At 42.3% G+C, this 17,274-nt stretch overlaps 1 protein-coding gene across 1 annotated transcript in view; it reads right to left on the bottom strand.

The window, feature by feature from the left end:
• COL1A2 (collagen type I alpha 2 chain) overlaps positions 1-14,604 on the bottom strand; it is a 42,007-nt gene extending 27,403 nt beyond the window's left edge. Inside the window, exons 1-15 of the mRNA XM_085310517.1 lie at positions 14,389-14,604; positions 12,072-12,082; positions 11,453-11,470; positions 10,773-10,808; positions 9,045-9,128; positions 7,594-7,650; positions 5,223-5,267; positions 5,066-5,119; positions 4,681-4,734; positions 4,222-4,275; positions 3,670-3,723; positions 3,314-3,367; positions 1,563-1,607; positions 1,257-1,310; positions 1,107-1,151 (exon numbers count right to left, since the gene is read on the bottom strand). Of these exons, the coding sequence (XP_085166643.1) occupies positions 1,107-1,151; positions 1,257-1,310; positions 1,563-1,607; positions 3,314-3,367; positions 3,670-3,723; positions 4,222-4,275; positions 4,681-4,734; positions 5,066-5,119; positions 5,223-5,267; positions 7,594-7,650; positions 9,045-9,128; positions 10,773-10,808; positions 11,453-11,470; positions 12,072-12,082; positions 14,389-14,458 (735 nt within the window). The 5' untranslated portion in view covers positions 14,459-14,604. The remainder of the gene's footprint in view (positions 1-1,106; positions 1,152-1,256; positions 1,311-1,562; positions 1,608-3,313; positions 3,368-3,669; positions 3,724-4,221; positions 4,276-4,680; positions 4,735-5,065; positions 5,120-5,222; positions 5,268-7,593; positions 7,651-9,044; positions 9,129-10,772; positions 10,809-11,452; positions 11,471-12,071; positions 12,083-14,388) is intronic.
• Between the last annotated feature and the right edge of the window lie 2,670 nt (positions 14,605-17,274).

Raw genomic sequence — 17,274 nt, 5'->3', positions numbered from 1 at the left:
TTCTGATGTTTTAAATTCTCAGTGGCAAGGAGAATATAGCGTATATATACATATATAAAAAAGTATATATTTTAACACTCTTTTTTAAACTAAACTGATAAATACTCATATGTATGTAAGTGCTACATAGAACATATATCATCATATCCTAAGTATGTGTAAAATAACTTTGACCTGGCATAGTTCAGACACTGACTCCATGCAGATTTCATGCTGTGGCATATACACAACACCACCTCAGTGGTCAGCAACTTCAGAGTATATCTTCCTACAGCAACTCATTAGCTTTTAAGATACCTAAAAGAGTTTGGTTCTACCAAAAAAATTAAATCAGACTTTGGCTGTAGGGTCTCTATTTTCCTGCAATTGAAATGTTGAATCATATACACTTTTTAAATGTCCCATGTGGGAAATCTGAAGTGAAATTCGTACCTCCACTAACATTGTGGACAGATGTTTGCATTGACTGGGAGTATTTAAATCACTTCAGCAAATCTGACAAAACCAAGTGCTGCTCCATCAGTTCCATCAATATAGATTTTTAAGGCTGGAAGGAAAATGGGCTATTTCTGAAGTTTTTACAGATTTAAAACTATACATACATTTATTTCAGCAAAATAAATGAGGTTTACTGAAGCCAGTGGTAAATTATGGCAATAGTAACCCCTTTAAAAAGGGATACTTCTGCATTGGATCAGCACTTACTAGAGTAAGTTGTTTTACCAGTCAGATCAGAACAGTCACATCTTGCTAGCTTTTCATATTCAGCTCATATAACTCAGGGATCAGTGCCAAATGAAAAAGGTTAATGCCTGTTAGTCAGACAGGACAATGCTTCAGGTGCTCAAAGCCTACCAGTACAAATGACAGAACATTTGATTCCTTGACACAGATAACAGCTGTGTTTAACCTAAATTCTGAAGCTCTTAGGAAAAATTCTGCAAAAGGGTTTATGTTTTACTAATTCTTTTTATGATARTCTGATATACAAAGAACAGTATTAAAGAGGTTCACAATGTCAGCCTCCCTGAAGCCTGAGAAGCCCTCTGTCAGCAGAGCTAGACACAGGACCTAATGGAACTGGACTGTCAAAGAATGGAACTTACAGCAGGTCCGGTGGGGCCAGCACTGCCATCACTTCCACGAGCACCCTATGGGTAAAGAACATGAGAACTAGAATCTGGCAGAAAATTGGAAGATCACAGAAAGCCGCAGTAAGTGCTGTCATGATAACAGACAGATGGTTAGCCACTTACAGCTGGTCCAGGGGCGCCTATTCTTCCTCTCTCACCAGGGAGACCGCGAGCACCCTGCAAAAAACATTGTATTAACTCATTTAGACCTAGTCACCGAACAAAGATATATTATTTTTTTTCTTCTGCTAAGTCTTTTTATGAAGTGTGTTGCAGCCAGTCAATGCTGTTTCAGATATTCACTTTCTGCCACATTAGAGCATCTCGCTAGATGCAATGTCATTGATGACAGTAATTGGTCAAGATGCTGGCTGAATTGTATCTATCAGATCATCATTTTGCACATTATGAACAGAAGTAAATACTTACAGGTTGTCCTGGGGTACCATTTTCACCAGGCGCACCAGGTTCTCCCTACAAAAAATGAAAGTTCAAAGGCTTAAATTACTCAAAGGATGTTTCAGATAGACAGCACTAGAGCATCTAGAGACATATTCAACAGCTGGCTCSTGCTCTCATTGTCTTCCATGGCACTGACAACCCCATGTACAATAACAGCACATCAGCTCCTGGGGGTGCAGAGGCTGCAACTGTCCTTGTGTATATGGGAATATCACAGTCTGCAATCCTCATAGAAGAGGAGGCCCAGAGCAAGCAGTTTCCCCCACCCTTCTCAGCTTTCTTTATCCCTTTCTTTATTCTCTGATATTTACTGYGTAGCACGCGCTTAGGAGAAAGTCTGGAGAGTCAACTACCAGTTGAGATTAATTGAGAGCTTTTTCTTAGAGCAGAAACAGAATGATGTTATCGTTTGCCTTAGGTTAAGGTGACAAACTTCCCATGCTGTCCTGTCAAATGGCTGAAATAAGGATCTGCCTCAGCTGCTTAGATCTTAAGATCAATAATAATGAATGACAGCCATCACAACATGACTTCTCTCCCTTTGCCTCTAAGTGTTCCCAACAGGTCTGCAGTTCATCTACTCTGGCCTATAGTGACAAGATCTGCCCCAGAGCACTGGTATTCTGAATATACATGAATATATCTAATCTTAGACACTGCAGACAGCACTAGTTTGTTTCCATCACTGCCTTTAGCAGTTACMGCCTTGATAATAACTTTGAATAACTTTTTTGAATAACTGATTTATTATGCTTGTTTTTTTCCAGCCAGATTAGTACTCTCACTAATAACTGTTCTCTCATTTACTTAATTGCCTAATCAGCTTTTAACCTCCAAAGACTGGAGGGAGAGAGTGTTTGCTGTTTGGCTACTAAAACTTTTTCTAGAGGTCAACAAATCGTTCTGATACTAGAGAACGCTATGCTACAATCAATAACTCCATAAATAAGTAGTGCTAAGCTCTTGGAAACAAACAATATGGAGAACTAGTGTCTGAGTTGTGCATAGTTATATAAATGGTTCTTGAAATCCTATCTACTGTGAATTAACAATAGCTTTAAAATTTCCTACAACTCAGAAATGGTTTTAAGAACATTGCTATTAGGGACTGAAAYGGAATGGAAGAACACAAAAAGGATTTAAGAGATGGAAAATTTGCTAAAAAAAAAAAGACCTAGACCATGTTGAAAAAAATTCTGTAAGGATTGTCTTTAAATAAGTGCTAATTGGAGGAAGGTAAAAAGGAAAAGATTGTGGATAGATGATTTCAGTCTATTTGTTTTTTAAAGTTTTAACAAAAGSCTTAGAGTAGATAGAGCATGTGCCTCACACAGCAAAATTTTGTAGAAAAACAAAGTATTTTCATTTTAGTGTGCTCAAAAAAAAAAAATACCCAAACCCAAAATACATTCCAAAGTACAGGGACAGGAAAATCAGCCTTATTTTAAGTGCTGCTAGAAAGCTAATCATTAAGAGCCCAGTTCTGCAACTCCTGCTCTGTAGAAGTACTCATCTGACTAATTSCTCAAGGATAAGGCCCCCAGCATGATTTCTCATATTAAGGTGCATTATTTATCTTACATGGATCCTCTGACTTTTAGGTTATTTCAGCTCAGCAATGTTTAATGACAACATGGAAGATTAATTGGAGRGACTTCATAAGTATCTTGCTAGAAAGAGTTGTAAATGCATTTTACATTTTCAGACTTTATCTTTACCTTGGTGCCAGGAGTACCAGGTTGTCCCTTTTGACCATCCAGACCATTGTGTCCCTATATTGGATAGAAAAATAATTATGTTTTTCTCACCAACTGCTCTATACAAACTCTYGTCACAAAGTAAATCCTTCTTTCCATACAAAACTCTCTCAATGATAATAAACATAGGACTTTTTTWAAAATCATTCTCTTATGTCAGAAGACATTCAAAACTTCAAAAAGATTCATGCACTTAGAAGATATACTTTCATCTTTGAAGGATTTTCCAGAGGTTTTCAGTATGCTGAAGTGTCACCAGTCTTAACCATACAGGTAAAATACACACACACACACTYACTACACACATACACACTCACCCTAATTCCCTTAAAGCCAGGCAGACCGGGAGTTCCAGGGAAACCACGAGCACCCTATAAAACACAGAAAGTATGAATGATTGTCTCTGATTTTATATAMTTCAGTCCAAAAGCAAATAGAAGARTAAGCCTTTCAATAGAAATTTGTGAGTAGACTGGGGCTCTGATCAGTCAAACGATACAGTCAATTCCAAAACCTCTCAGGTCAGACCTGYTCTGAGACTAACAATAATCAACCTGATTTTCCAGTTCTGAATCTCACAAATTTCATGCATTAACACATGATATTACAGCTATTTCAGTTTTTATGCCAATGTGCCTGCTCACCTCCTCCTGTGTAACACCTAATAACAGAAGTGACATAGTAAGAATAGCCTTACTGGGAAAAAAAGACCTATAACTATATAATATCCCTGAAGGTAAGGACTAAAACTGAAAATTATCCATATAGGAAATATTACTACATTGTTAATGTGGTGCAATTCAGAAATTTACTTATGTCTCATTGATATGAAAACAGTTATGAATTATATACAGTAGATCTTTACTTGCCTGAGGACCAGCAACACCCCTCTCACCAGGTCTTCCAGGTTTGCCAGGGTGACCCTAAAAAAATGCAACAAAAATGCACTAAAAGGAAAGCTCCTTTTATAACAGAAAACCCTAAACCATTTAAAAAAAGAAAAGACAGTAACAGTTTCTCTCTATACCTCTTTTCAATAGATATAGAGGGCTGGTATGCTTTTAAGTTTCTCTTTTCCTATATTCAGAAAGATAAATAATGTATTTCTGAGAGATTTTAAAGTTATCCATTTTTCTGTATGTATTATCAATATAATGCATCTCTTGTACTATAAAATAATTATTTCAGAGATTTAGTTCTTCTATTAAATACTAATGAAAGGTGTAAAAAACATTATGGCCACTAGAATGCTTAGCTTAATAACAATCTAATGTAGAAATTTGAATCACAGCCCTAATGGAGATGAAAAACATTTAATAAACACTTACGTCTTCACCAGCCTTTCCAGGAGGACCAGGGGGACCACGAGGACCCTGGGGACCCTATTAAAAATAGATTGAGGATTACTTCAAGCATTCTTCTTCAAGTAAGACTCTTCACTGGTTTCTGACTTGAGTTTAGGCACRGCTGGAGCCTGAATTGAATCAAGGTCCTTCCATCCCAATTGATTTTGCAGTTCATGAATTTCCAATCTGTAGGAGTCTGAATCTGAGAGCTCAGCTCTGTTTCTGCAACAGGATCAAGTAGGAACATCCAATTTGAACATGTATGGATGTACATATGGATAAGAGTAACAGGCCGAAACATTACAGGCCTACCTCTGCCTCCTATGTCTAATGCTAACAGTGTGCTTGGGGGGAAATATGTACTTACTGTTTGACCAGGTTCACCAGGCTCACCAGGAACACCTTGGAAACCAGGAGGACCCTAAAAGAGYAGTGAGATTTTGTTAGTGTTTGAAAAGAATACTTTGGGGTTTTATAAGTATGTCTAATCTCTCCCAGTGAATCATCAATGTTACTGTACTTACAGGGGGTCCAGATGCTCCAGGTGGGCCTCTAGGTCCCATTAAACCCTAGGGGAAATAAATACAAAACGTTAACAAAAGATCACCATTATTTAAACTCATCTATAACACTATTTCCCAATAATCSTAAAAGCGTGGTAAGGATTACCATTTTCAGTGTGCAATGTCTAAATTAAGCAAGTTAAGAGGAGGTTAAGAGATCTTTATGAAATTTCCATAGGGAGTCCAAGTACAAGAACATCTTCTGATGCCAATGAACTGGTACAGAATCCAGAAAGATCATTAAGGATGCAATATTATGGCTGGGAACCTTGTAATTAGCTTATTTTTCTATTCTAGCTTGTTAATGATACTTCTGTGCACCATTTTATTCCCTGAATATTCTCTGCTTTCCTGTGCAGGAAAGCTTTGCATGCTTTCCAGAGTTAAGAGTTGAGGGGGAATCATATCTATACACACACCCACAGTAAAATCAAAGCCAGCTATTATTAAGAGAGGTTGTATTTTGGAGTCTCAGTTTTATGAGAATTTTCAAGGACAGATGTCTGTGGAAGAATGATCATTAAAGCAGCCGACAAGTATAAGGGAAAATAAATTCATGTGAAAGGCAGTATGACCTTGAACTGGAAAGTTCATGTATTGTTTTGGGAAGAAATCAAACAGTTCTCTGTAAGTATTGTGTACACATCTACTTCAAATGATGACCTATTTCTATTCAAATCTTTTCACATTCCAGTTTTTGACTAAATTCTCTTCACTTCACCCTTGAAAATGTGTCACTAACATACTTTCCTTGACTGAATTAGAARTCTACATAATCTGAAAATGCACCAAAAATCATTCTTAGAAGGATTTTTTCATAGCATACTGCACTTTATTAACAGTTSTCTTAAGCTTTATTAAGCAAGTAAACAACTTCAAACTGAAATTTTATTTAAGCTTCTATTGTCCAAACAGGTATTTTATGGGACTGTTTCAACAGAAACCATTAAGTTTTTAATTGGTTTTAATCTTGCTGAGAATGCTTTTAGATTTTCTCATTACAAGATTAACACAACAGCTTTTCAATAGTTTATGTAGCATTCCCRTAAGACTGTATGGTCTACTTTTGTATTAATGGTCTACTTTTGTATCAATACTTTTGTATTAAATACAGGCATTTATTTACAGGTGCTAAAGCAATCTTAGTGCTATAAGAATATGTAGCAAACCTAGCAAAAAGCTGTTTCTGGACAGTCTGAATCATATGTGCTAAACAAGCCCTGTGAATCTCTTCACAAATTTACATTTCATATTTGTTTTTCTCTCCCTTTCTGTCTTCCCAATCTCTCCCATCTTTGTGGAACTTCTCGTGGTAAGTAGAATCCATTGGTATTGCTGTTTGATGAACCATAACTGGCACAAAAATTGCAAATTTTAAATTGTGAGAGCCCTAAAAAAAATTCCCATTTTTTCATTTCTTCTCAGTGCAGACACTGAGGACAGAACTTGTTTAAGGAAATTAGATACTAGTCATGGAAAATTAGGAGTTAACATTACTGTTAAGTATAGATGTGACACATTTTCAAATATTTAACACTACATTATTTTCAGAAACAAAAACAAGTAGCTGACCCAGAATAATTCTTGCCAGCCTTCATCCTGCTGCTCACTCATTAAAAAGATCATCTGTGATGACAGTGTGTGATGAATTTAATCCATATTCTGCTATCTATGTACACTGACAAGATCTATTAGCATCAGGAAAAGTTAGAAATTCATGTGGAGAGGCCATGGTCTCCTCAAATATCTATTTGGATACTATACAGCAAAGAGGAGGGATTCCTCCTTAAAATAGCCTTGTAGTAGAAGTACTAACATTCAAATTGCTCAGATTCAGATATGATGGCCAATGTCCTACCAAACTTGTGCCATGCAAGAATGTCAAAAGGGTTGTGCAGACATGAGAGAAAAAAAATTTTCACCAGCTGTGGTTGAGATACGGAGTTACTTTCTAGATCTGTGTTTCTGATTTTCTTCTGTCTCAATATGAGTAAAACAACACTAGATCAAACAAGACAAGTTATCTGGCATCAGATGAGGAGATTCACAGATTCACGGAAGTGATCAACAGATAGAATTACAGCACAAGAAGTAGAAGCCGTAGAACTATATTCAAGTTGAAGACATGGCCCACAGACTACACTTCAAACACTGCACACTGAGTCGGACGATAAGCTGATGCTTCAATGTAGGACAATGACATGACATGATCAAAATGCTAATTTTAAACCATGCTTTCAGTTAATAAAGCCAAGAGAATGATTAGGATTCAGCAGAGAACACTGAACACAAACATCTRTTGAAACTATCAAGTGATAAATCACACGCCTACCATAGGTCCAGGGCCAAAATCAGCTGCTTTAGATGGATCATATTGAGCAGCGAAGTTCTGTAGGTGATAAAAAGTTTGAAATTAAAATATTAACAATTTTAGTTTAAACCACAGTATTAGTATTTATCATTCTATATATACCTGTCATCTGACTTACTGTGCTTGCTAGATGGTATGTTAAAACAATGTACTTAAAATTCAGTAAACATAGCCCCATTATAAATGATTTTCTGTTCACTTGTTTCCAGAAAGATTTGATTTTACTCTGAAGGCCCTTTCACACATTGGCCTCAAATATTTATACAATAGCAGCAGAGAAGCACTGCAATAGTGTGAACTGAAAAGTAGGAACAAACTGAATGACCACTTAAAATTGAAAACATTCTTGAAACACTAAAATAATTCCGCACAACTTCTAAGCAGAAAAGTTAGACATACTTTTCATTGCATTGCTTAAGTAAAATTCACATCTCATTCCTGATAGAGTATCAGATGAGGTAGGTCTTTCAGCTTTAAAAATATGTGAGGACCCTACAGTCTTAGAAACATTGCAACATTGCATTCTTGGATTCTTGAATATCTGTCAACAGAAGTCTTGCAGACAGTTTTACAGGGGACATTTTCCCTCTTCCGTTAAAAAAAGCAAAAAAAAAAAAAAAAGGCAAAAAAGAAAAATAGAAAAATAGAAGACAATTCTTTCTTGCTTTTTTAAATTTTCAAATTTAAATAAAGACTAATGAAAACAATTTTAGGATTGGTAATAGGAAAATAAATTACAACTATCCACAAGGCAAAAGAATATTCTTCCATGCAGGAGGATTTACTTCATTTGCTCAGTAAGATACTATCTAYATGCCTTCATGCTCCATGTGCAGGTCAAGGTCAAGCAAATAAAGAGTTAAAACCAGCATTCTTCAGAGAATAATGATGGACACTTTATTTCTGCAGAAAGTGAATGTGGGATGTAGTCCACTTATGTTGTGCAGCACGAATACAGATAGAAACAGAACATTCAAAAGGAAGAGGAATATTGATTTCTAAATATAGAATTTTAGTTTAATGATAGATTTTCTTCAGCTTGTTCCAATACAGTCGCTGTCTCTTGAACCCAACAACAAAGTGCTGTTTCTTTCACCCATCTGCTTAAAAGCACAGGTTTCATTTAGCCAGTTCCTAATCAATATACACTATGGGTGCACAGATCTAAAGATAATTAATAGGGTTGCTTTGCTCCTGTGCACAAGTTCTTACTGAATACAGAATCCAAACTTGCCAAGGAAAATATATGGCCCAAGGAGAGTTTCATTGCAAYTGGGACCACAGATTTCATGCTGAACAGATAATGTTCCTACTACTATCCTTCTCACTGTTTTGACTGATGCTTATTTAGCCTTTAGTTGTCACAAAGCATAGATGACCAGTTTCAGTAATAGAAAGTTTGGATGCCTTACTCCACCAAGACCTGGAGGACCAGGGGGGCCTGGAGGACCGGGTAGACCATCTTCACCATCTCTGCCTGGTGGACCTGGTGGACCCTAGAACCAAAAAGACAATTATAAAGTGAGTATTAGAAGTGAATAAACAGTCTCTGAAGTGATGAATTCGTTAACAACCAAACATCCACAGTACACATTGTAGCATTGTTATATATATTGTTTCAGTTAATCATTAACTTTGGAAGACAATCACAGCCCAAACTTATGTTGCTCTGCCACTCATCATATCAGATATTTATTAGTTTCATATTTGAAAARATTTACAGGGAGTATATTGGATCTATGCTATCAAAGAATAACCTTCAAATGGGGGGTCTTATTGCATGCAACCAAGTTTTGGACCTATGATTTCCACACAGCCTGTCAGGTTCTGCTAGTCAGATGCAAAAAATCTCCCTGGGAAACAGGATTGGTAGAGGTTAGCTCTAMCAGTATGAACTAGCATAGCTCTGTCAGAGTAAATCAAAGGCCAATTTTTAYCAGTCTGCATTATTTTCTGGTACAATTGCAAGCTCGATGACAATAACACAGCGCTATCCTACAGACTTTTGAYACTGTCACTCTGCTACCATTGTCCTAACTACTTTTACAATGGCTTGAAATGACGCATATTTAGTCCAGCAACATTCGTCTTTATTCTTATTAAGCCTCAATACACAAAGCTGTTAAAGTTTTTCTATCAACGTAATTGAGGTGCAGTATTTCACTTGGTCTGTATTTTCGGCCCAATTCAGCGCTAGATAAAAATTGAAAATAAACTTCTTACAGATTTCTAGAGGAGCAGGATTAAGCCTGCTATATTCTGGACATAAAATACRTATTTCTTCCATTGAACAGATTTAGATAGTGGTAGCCTAAAGCAAATGTACAGTCCACCATGTGGACATACTCCTCCTGATAGTTCTCACTATGTTTGTAAATGCTACATGACCTAAGAAATTTCCAAGTGCTAACTAACAGTACTACAGAATTTTCCTTTCAGRAGAAGATATGAAAAGGAACATATCATAACTGCACACTGCTCAGATAAGTATATGAATTTCAAAATAGCACTTCACAAAAACATGCAGTGATACAAAAGCAAATCYGAAAAGTAGATGTCAACAATATGAATGTGAACACTAGAATTCAGTTATTCAGCCGAATACATGTCATTAAAATTACTTTTACAATAGCTTTCAGCAATATAATATCCTCTTTGACTGACATGATGTAGATGACAAACATCTATCTGCCAAGAAGAGAGTTTTTTTCAAGCCACCTTTGGAGGCATAGGTGATGAATGATCCTCAAGGTTGGTTTTGTCTTTCGGGGTTTGCTGTACAGAACTTATCTTTATGCCATAGCGTTGTATCTCTATGCGACAGCTTTCCCTTCTGTATTTGCATGCACTATTTCTACTGTGTGCATTTGGAAGAAAAGTTATTCCAATAATCACTCAGAGCACTAAGCTGATTTCTGAATTCAGACGTATCTGGTCTGGTACAATGACTATAATTAGGTTCCAGAGGTACTGCCGGGGCACATAAATAAGTTACTTTTTAATAAAATTGTCCATGAAAGCTACTATAGGCATATTAATTTTATTTCACATTAATGCCTACACYTAGTTTTTCCCTACTGGTCTTCCAACAACTGTTGTTCTAAGATCACAAATAAATTAATGTCAGTCCAGTTCCTTACCCTTTCTCCCTGCGGTCCTTTGTCTCCTCTGGGGCCCTGTTGGAAGAAAACRAAACTTTGAGTTACCATGGAGTTTTCCAGGAAAATATAGGGAAACAGAGACCTCAAAAATAATTAGTGTACATGTAAAATGGAAACAACATTGCCCATATAGGTTCTACAGTTATTTTCCACAGACAGTATATACTTTTTCTTGAATATGCTACTGGAAATAAATTAGGCACTGTAAGTAGTATRTCAGTTAAGTTATTGCACAATTCACAAAAGTACATGCAAAATTTTTGTTTTATTCCCTATTGAATAACTAATTTAACAGCTGTGAATTTTAGAAATTAAATTCTAGCCTTTTAGACCCACGGGGGCACTGCTGTACTGTTCAGTTCATGTTAATCTTTCCAAAGCAACTGTTGATGCAGTTTGGTTCTTGGTAGGCTTAGTTCTCCTCTTAGGTAAAGCAATCTAAATTGAAAATTTGAGTTTACTYGAATGTTAAGATGGCCCACCCATCATTCCCTTCTCTTACTTCCTATTTATCTCCGTACTAATGCTRTTCTCACCAAACACTGCATATAATGAATTTAGTTAATTTTCCTTTCATCCAACATTCAACAAAGTACTAGTCTGCCTGTTAGTATCTGATATCATCTTCATTTCCATATAAGAAAAATAAAAGTGCTTACCTTCCGCCCTGCAGGTGTCTGGAAAAAAATAAAGTAGAGAATTAAAAAAGAAATTATCCCAATACTTYAAACTAAAATAATATACAAACCTTGGCTCAACTTCTTAGACTACAATTTCCTTGATAAATATATTTAAATATGCCCTATGCTTTTTAGATTACTAGGAAGGCTAGGAGTTCACTACACTGTGAAGATACATGCAGCTATGTTAGAATATTCCATTGAAGACTGACTACTAGAGCCTACAAAAGTGGTGTAAACGAAAGTCACACCTGAATTCTTTCATAATCCTTTTCTTGCAATGAAGTTTAGAGCGGAAGATTGGCTTTAGAGTACAGTCATCTCCAGTCCAAACTGCCAGGTATAATATCCAAATGTCACTGCTCTGTTACCTTCTCCTCATGCTCTTTACAGCTATGAAGGCAGTCTCTTAAAAAGGCCAGCCCACTTGAAAAATTGGGGTGGGTACATTTCCAGGCATTCCCTCCAGGACTTAATCAGTATCTTTCCATGACTATCTTGAGAATTAAAGTTATTAAATATTAGTCTTGTGGAAAAATAGGCTAGCCTGTTAAATGAAGAGAATGTTACATATTAGATGAAAAATAATTATACTGACCTCATTCACATCTGGAAAAGGAAAGGAGAGAAGAGAAARAGATAATTAGGCTGTGGATCCAATGATTTTAGCAGGTTTACATTTCAGTGCTCTTAAAATAAAACATAATTTTCTTATTTTTCCTAATGAAAGAAACATTTTAATGTATTTTTTCTTTCAATGTAATTACCTTAAAACAGAATGTAAAGCCTTACAGGGGCAATTCCAAATTCAAAATAGATTTTCTATTAAATTAAAACAAGTGATAAAGTTGATACAGTAAAAAGAAGGATATTTTATATAAGCTTGTTCTAAATATACTTCTTAAAAAGCTATGGAACAAACAGAAAAAATGGTATTCATTCACATATATGCACATGCAAAAACCAGACATATTCAGAAATGCTGATGCACGCAAAGACATTAATTGCAAGGAATAGTTTTAGATTTGAATACAAGTGGCCCCTTCTAACGTTTTATGGGGAATATGCCTAACTAAACATACCTATTCTCAAAATTTCCTGTAAAATTGTGCATAACAGTCTGAAGCTATTTAATACAAAATAGAAAATAACTATTTTTGTATGCTATTTACTACTAAATATATTCTCATTAATTACTGAGAGGAATTCATTTCAAAAAATCTGTTTCCAAATTGCATATAACTAAAGAAAAAGCATTTATTTGAATGAAAAATATTCAAAACTGAAATTTATCTCAGTTAATGTGTCCTGCACCATACTTTTATCCCAGTAGTATGACTTACTTCTGCTTACAGATTTCTGGGTTTTTTCCCCCACAATAAGAGAGTTTGGCAATGTATTACCACACTGAATTCAAATGGTTCACTACAGTGAAAAAAGATGGAGGAGAATACTTAAATGTAAAACATTACAAAGCACTGAAATACCCCAACAAAACTGCGATTACCTGTACTAATACAAAATAAAATTAAATATGTGTGTGTGTGTGTGTGTGTGTGTGTGTGTACACGTATGTATGGCCTTCAAATGATGATGACACAGGTCACTACCCTATCTTATTTCTGGTAAAATAGCATGTTGTAAATACAGGGGTGACTGACACTGTGAAAACGCTATGAAAATTCTCAGTTTTCGCAGATTTACCACCAAGCCTTTGCTACCGCTGCCCGTCACCAGGGGGAGGAAACGTCCCCTGCCTCGCCGGGGCGGCGGCGGCCAGGACGCGGCCCCGGCCAGGCCCCGGCGGCGGCCCCGCCTCGCGCCCTCCCTGGGCCGAGGCCAACGGCCACCGCGCGGCCACCGCCTCGCGGCCGTCGTCGCCGCTGGCGGCGGCGGGGCGAGGTGGAGACGGGCATGGCGGCCGGGCGAGGCGGGGCAGGGCCGCGCCGGCGGGCGAGGCGCGGTGAGGCCTTGCGGGCAGGCTGCGTCGACGCGGTGGCGCTCGGGGCGCCCGTGTGGCGAGGGCGGGCGCGCCCAGCTCAGCCATCTTGTGACTAGAAACGCGGCCGGGTGCCGCTTTAAAGCGGGTCCTTCGCAGGAGCAGCGGCCGGGAGCCTCGCGGGGGTCCCCGCGGCCGCGGAGCAGGGCGGCAGGGGCGCCCCCGCGACAAGGCGCGAGGGGATGGCTGACCGCCCCTGCCAGCGAGCGGGGAGCGGCGCAGCCCCGCGGGGCGGCCCCGCCGACGCCTCGCCCCAGGGCTGGGGAGCGCTCCCGCTCGCCGCCCCGCTCCCTCCTGCGCGCTTCCCCGCGGCCGCGGAAGGGCGGCTTTGCTGCCCGGGGACCCCTCGGGCGCTCGGAGCAGCTTTCCCCGCAAGGCCCCCGGCCAACCGGCCCTGCAGCGGCCGCGTCCCGCCTCCAGGGGGCGGCGCGGTGCGCGGCGGCGGCGCGCAGCCCCCGCGCAAAGCCGCGCGGCGCCGCAGAGAGCTGCCGCTGCGCGGGGGAGCGGCGGCGGCGCCTCCCGGCTCCTCCGCCTCGGGGAGCGCGCCCGAGGGCTCACGGAGTGCGGAGCGGGTGAGGCCTGGGCTGCGCCGCTCGCGCAGGCACTGCGCTCCTACACGTCAAGCATCTGCGCTTCAAATAGGGTTTTGCGTTCTCCTTCGGATACCTGCGCGTCCTTTGGGAGCGGGGGGTCTCGTTGGGCGTTTGCTATCGCTTGCTATTTCTGGAAAAAACAGCTAGATTCTGAACTGGGGCGGGGTGGCAGTTTCTGAGATGCTCTCTCTCGCTTGGAAAGCTGCGGCTCGACACTTCCAGCCCCGCAGACTACCATGCGCGGGGAAGAGGTCGGGATAGAGCAGAGTAGGACAGCCGCCCCGTGATACCACCCATGCCACAAACAAGCTAAAAGCACTTACGTTGACTTGTTGCTAGGTATGAAGTTACTGCAAGCAGCAACAAAATCCGTGTATCCACAAAGCTGAGCATGTCTAGGAGCTAGACATGCAGACTCCTTGTGTTGCAGAGCCCCTGGTCCGTGGTTAGCTATTACCTGTGGGACGCAGGCATACAGTCTTGAGGAGTAACTCCAAACTTAGCAGAAACCTGCTGCCCGGGATGCTAAATTAATCAAGCGCCGGTCCGCCCTATTTATACCGCAGGGGGGTCCCGGGGCTGCGAGTCGGCGAGCGCGGCGCAGCCAATGGCGCGCGGCGGCGGCGGGGCCCCGCGCGGCTCCCGGGCCGTCACGTGCCCTTATCTGGGACCCGCGGCGGGCGGGGACGGGACGGGACGGGACCGGCGCGGCGCGGCGCGGCGCGGGGGGGGCGAGGAGGCGGCGGCGACGTTAAATTGGTTCCATTCTTTGAGGACGTGGACACTTTGAGGCTTTCTGAAGGAAAATTTGACTCGTCGTCTGATTTTTTTTTCAGACATCCCCCGCCCCTCGCTTTTTTTCTTTTCTTTTCTTTTCTTTTCTTTCCTTCTTTTTTTTTTCCCTGGGCTGCGCCGCGGGGAGCCTCGCAGGGCAGCAGGCTCGCAGCGGCCGGGACGTTGTTGCTCCGGGAGCTTTCAAAGCAGGAGCTGTCCAGGTCCTGCGATACCTCTCGCCCAGCTCGGACCAAGGTGGGTGGGGAAGCAGCGGAGGGAACCGGGAAATGCGGAGGGTCCTTTACCCAAGCCCTCCCCGCTGCCCCACCGCAACCGAGAGCGAAGGGAGACGCTCCTCTTGAACGAGTAAAACAGAGGTCTGAGGCATCCACACAGRGGACACGGCCAATTTTTGACCCCGCTCCCTCAGCCCTTCTCATTGCYCCGCAGATAACCGCAGCGGATGCTCGGCTCTCTGCGGCGAGCGCCGCGCAGCCACCAGCGCGGCAGCCCGCTCGCAGCCGACCAGGGCAGAGCTCGCTCGCTTGCACCCCGGTCATTCACCCTCGCCGAGGGTCTCTCCAGCCTCGCCTCTCGGCTTCGCCACCGTTTCGGCAGCGTGTGCGTGTGGCGGAGCCGGAGGTGCCGGCCGTCCCCGCACCCGCCACCGCCGAGCCGCCCCGCGGCGCAGGGGCGCCCGCTGCTGCCCCGCTCGCCACGTCCCTTCCCCGCCGCCAGCACCCCTCCGCGGGAAGGGAGCCGCGGGCCGCCGCTCCCGGAGCCTGGGGCCCGGCCGGGACGCGGGGTAGTCGCCTGGGTCGCCCGCTCTCGCCCCGCTCGCCTCCGGCCCGGGKAGCTGACGTGGTGCCGGGGGCCGCGCCAAGCGGCGGCCGCAGCCGGCCCAGCCGTGGGGCCGCTCCAGGGCTGGCGCCCCCACTCCGTCCCCTCCGCTCGCTGAAGCGAGCCCCGGGCAGAGGCGACCGTCGAGGCGAGTGGGAGCCCCCGGGTGGGGCGGCCTCTCCCCGGGGCGAGGAGGCAGCTGCGGCGGCGGCTCGCTACCCTTCCCTCCCTCCCCTCCCCGGCCCCGGGTCGGGGCGCCCGGCAGCCGCAAGCCTGCTCGGGCCACCGGCCGGCAGCAGCGTCTCCGCGCTCCCGGCGGGGCGCCGGCGCCGGCGGAGCCAGCCGGGCTGCGCGCCGCCCCCGCCTGCCTCGGAGCCGGGCGCCCTGTCCCCGCGGCCCGCTTTGGGGGCACCCCCACACCGCCTTTGCAAGCTGCTTCCGAGGGGCGTTTGCAGAAAGCGTTCCGGCTTTGTCCCGGACCGTCTGAGAGCGACCCCGCCGTGCTCTGGGGCTGCTCCGGGGCTGCGGCCCAGGGGCGTTGCTGGGCCGGGCACCGTGGGAACTAGCGACCCTGAAACCGGGCCCACACGCGGGACCTTCCCTAGCCATCAAGAGCATGTCATRCATGTTACCTATTCCATCCAACGTACGTGGAATTAAACTCAATACCTGTAGTTTGGCTAGAAGACAGCATTAAAAAAAGTCTAACAAAATATGCCTGACCACAAAATGGTAAACCAATGGATGATGCTATATGGAAACAATATAATGAAAGTATATAGCATGAACAGTACATAAGTACTGTTTATGATTACATCTGTCATGTGAAGACAGAAATTTAAATTGAATAGGATTTAAAATTACTGCAGGCAGTAAAGTTAACTCAACTAACAAGCTTAYATCAGTTTAAGTCCAAAATAATTCAATGAGCTCCAAACAAGTTGAAATAATGACTGAAGTTAGAYTCAAAGCATTGAGGCTCTAGTCCAAGAATCAGTATTTCCTGACATTTTCACTTCCAACGAATAGCACTTTATTTGGATTTGTCCTTTGAAATCAAACATTTAACTCTGTAGCCAGAATTTCTCTTAACATTGTCAAGTAAATTTTGACCCTGACACATCAGCAGGAATGGTCATTGCTTAATTATTATAGTAATTAGTGTCCTTTAAGATGAAATCTGTTCTAATCTATCTAATAGATAATGTCAGACAACAATTGCTTGCCTACTTATATCCACATTTTACCTACTAATGGAATTCTCTTGATGATAGTACAAGAGTCTGGACACATGTATCCAAACCAAGTGAAACYAAAGCACCATTCCCCTCTGTCCTTCCCACCACACTTCACATAGAAAAGACAAGCCTCGACTCAAAAAGAAACCCCCAACCCAACAACATGGATTTTYGACTACCACTTCTTTTATCATAAAGCAGATGGCTAAAGGAGAAACATAGGCARAAGCATAGCAACACCGAAAGCTCTTAAGAAGCCTACAGCTTGCAGGCTTCAAAAGGGACACAATTTAGGTAGGCTCCCAGTCCTTTTTAGGCATGGAGGACATAAGGCTGTCCTTCTCTAGGAAAAAGAAA

This window comes from Rhea americana, unplaced genomic scaffold (assembly GCF_003343005.1).
Source record: "Rhea americana isolate MKP2758 unplaced genomic scaffold, rheAme1 scaffold_32, whole genome shotgun sequence".
NCBI lineage: Eukaryota > Metazoa > Chordata > Aves > Rheiformes > Rheidae > Rhea > Rhea americana.
Note: the sequence above shows the minus strand (reverse complement) of the source record. Positions and strands in the feature narration are given on the sequence as shown.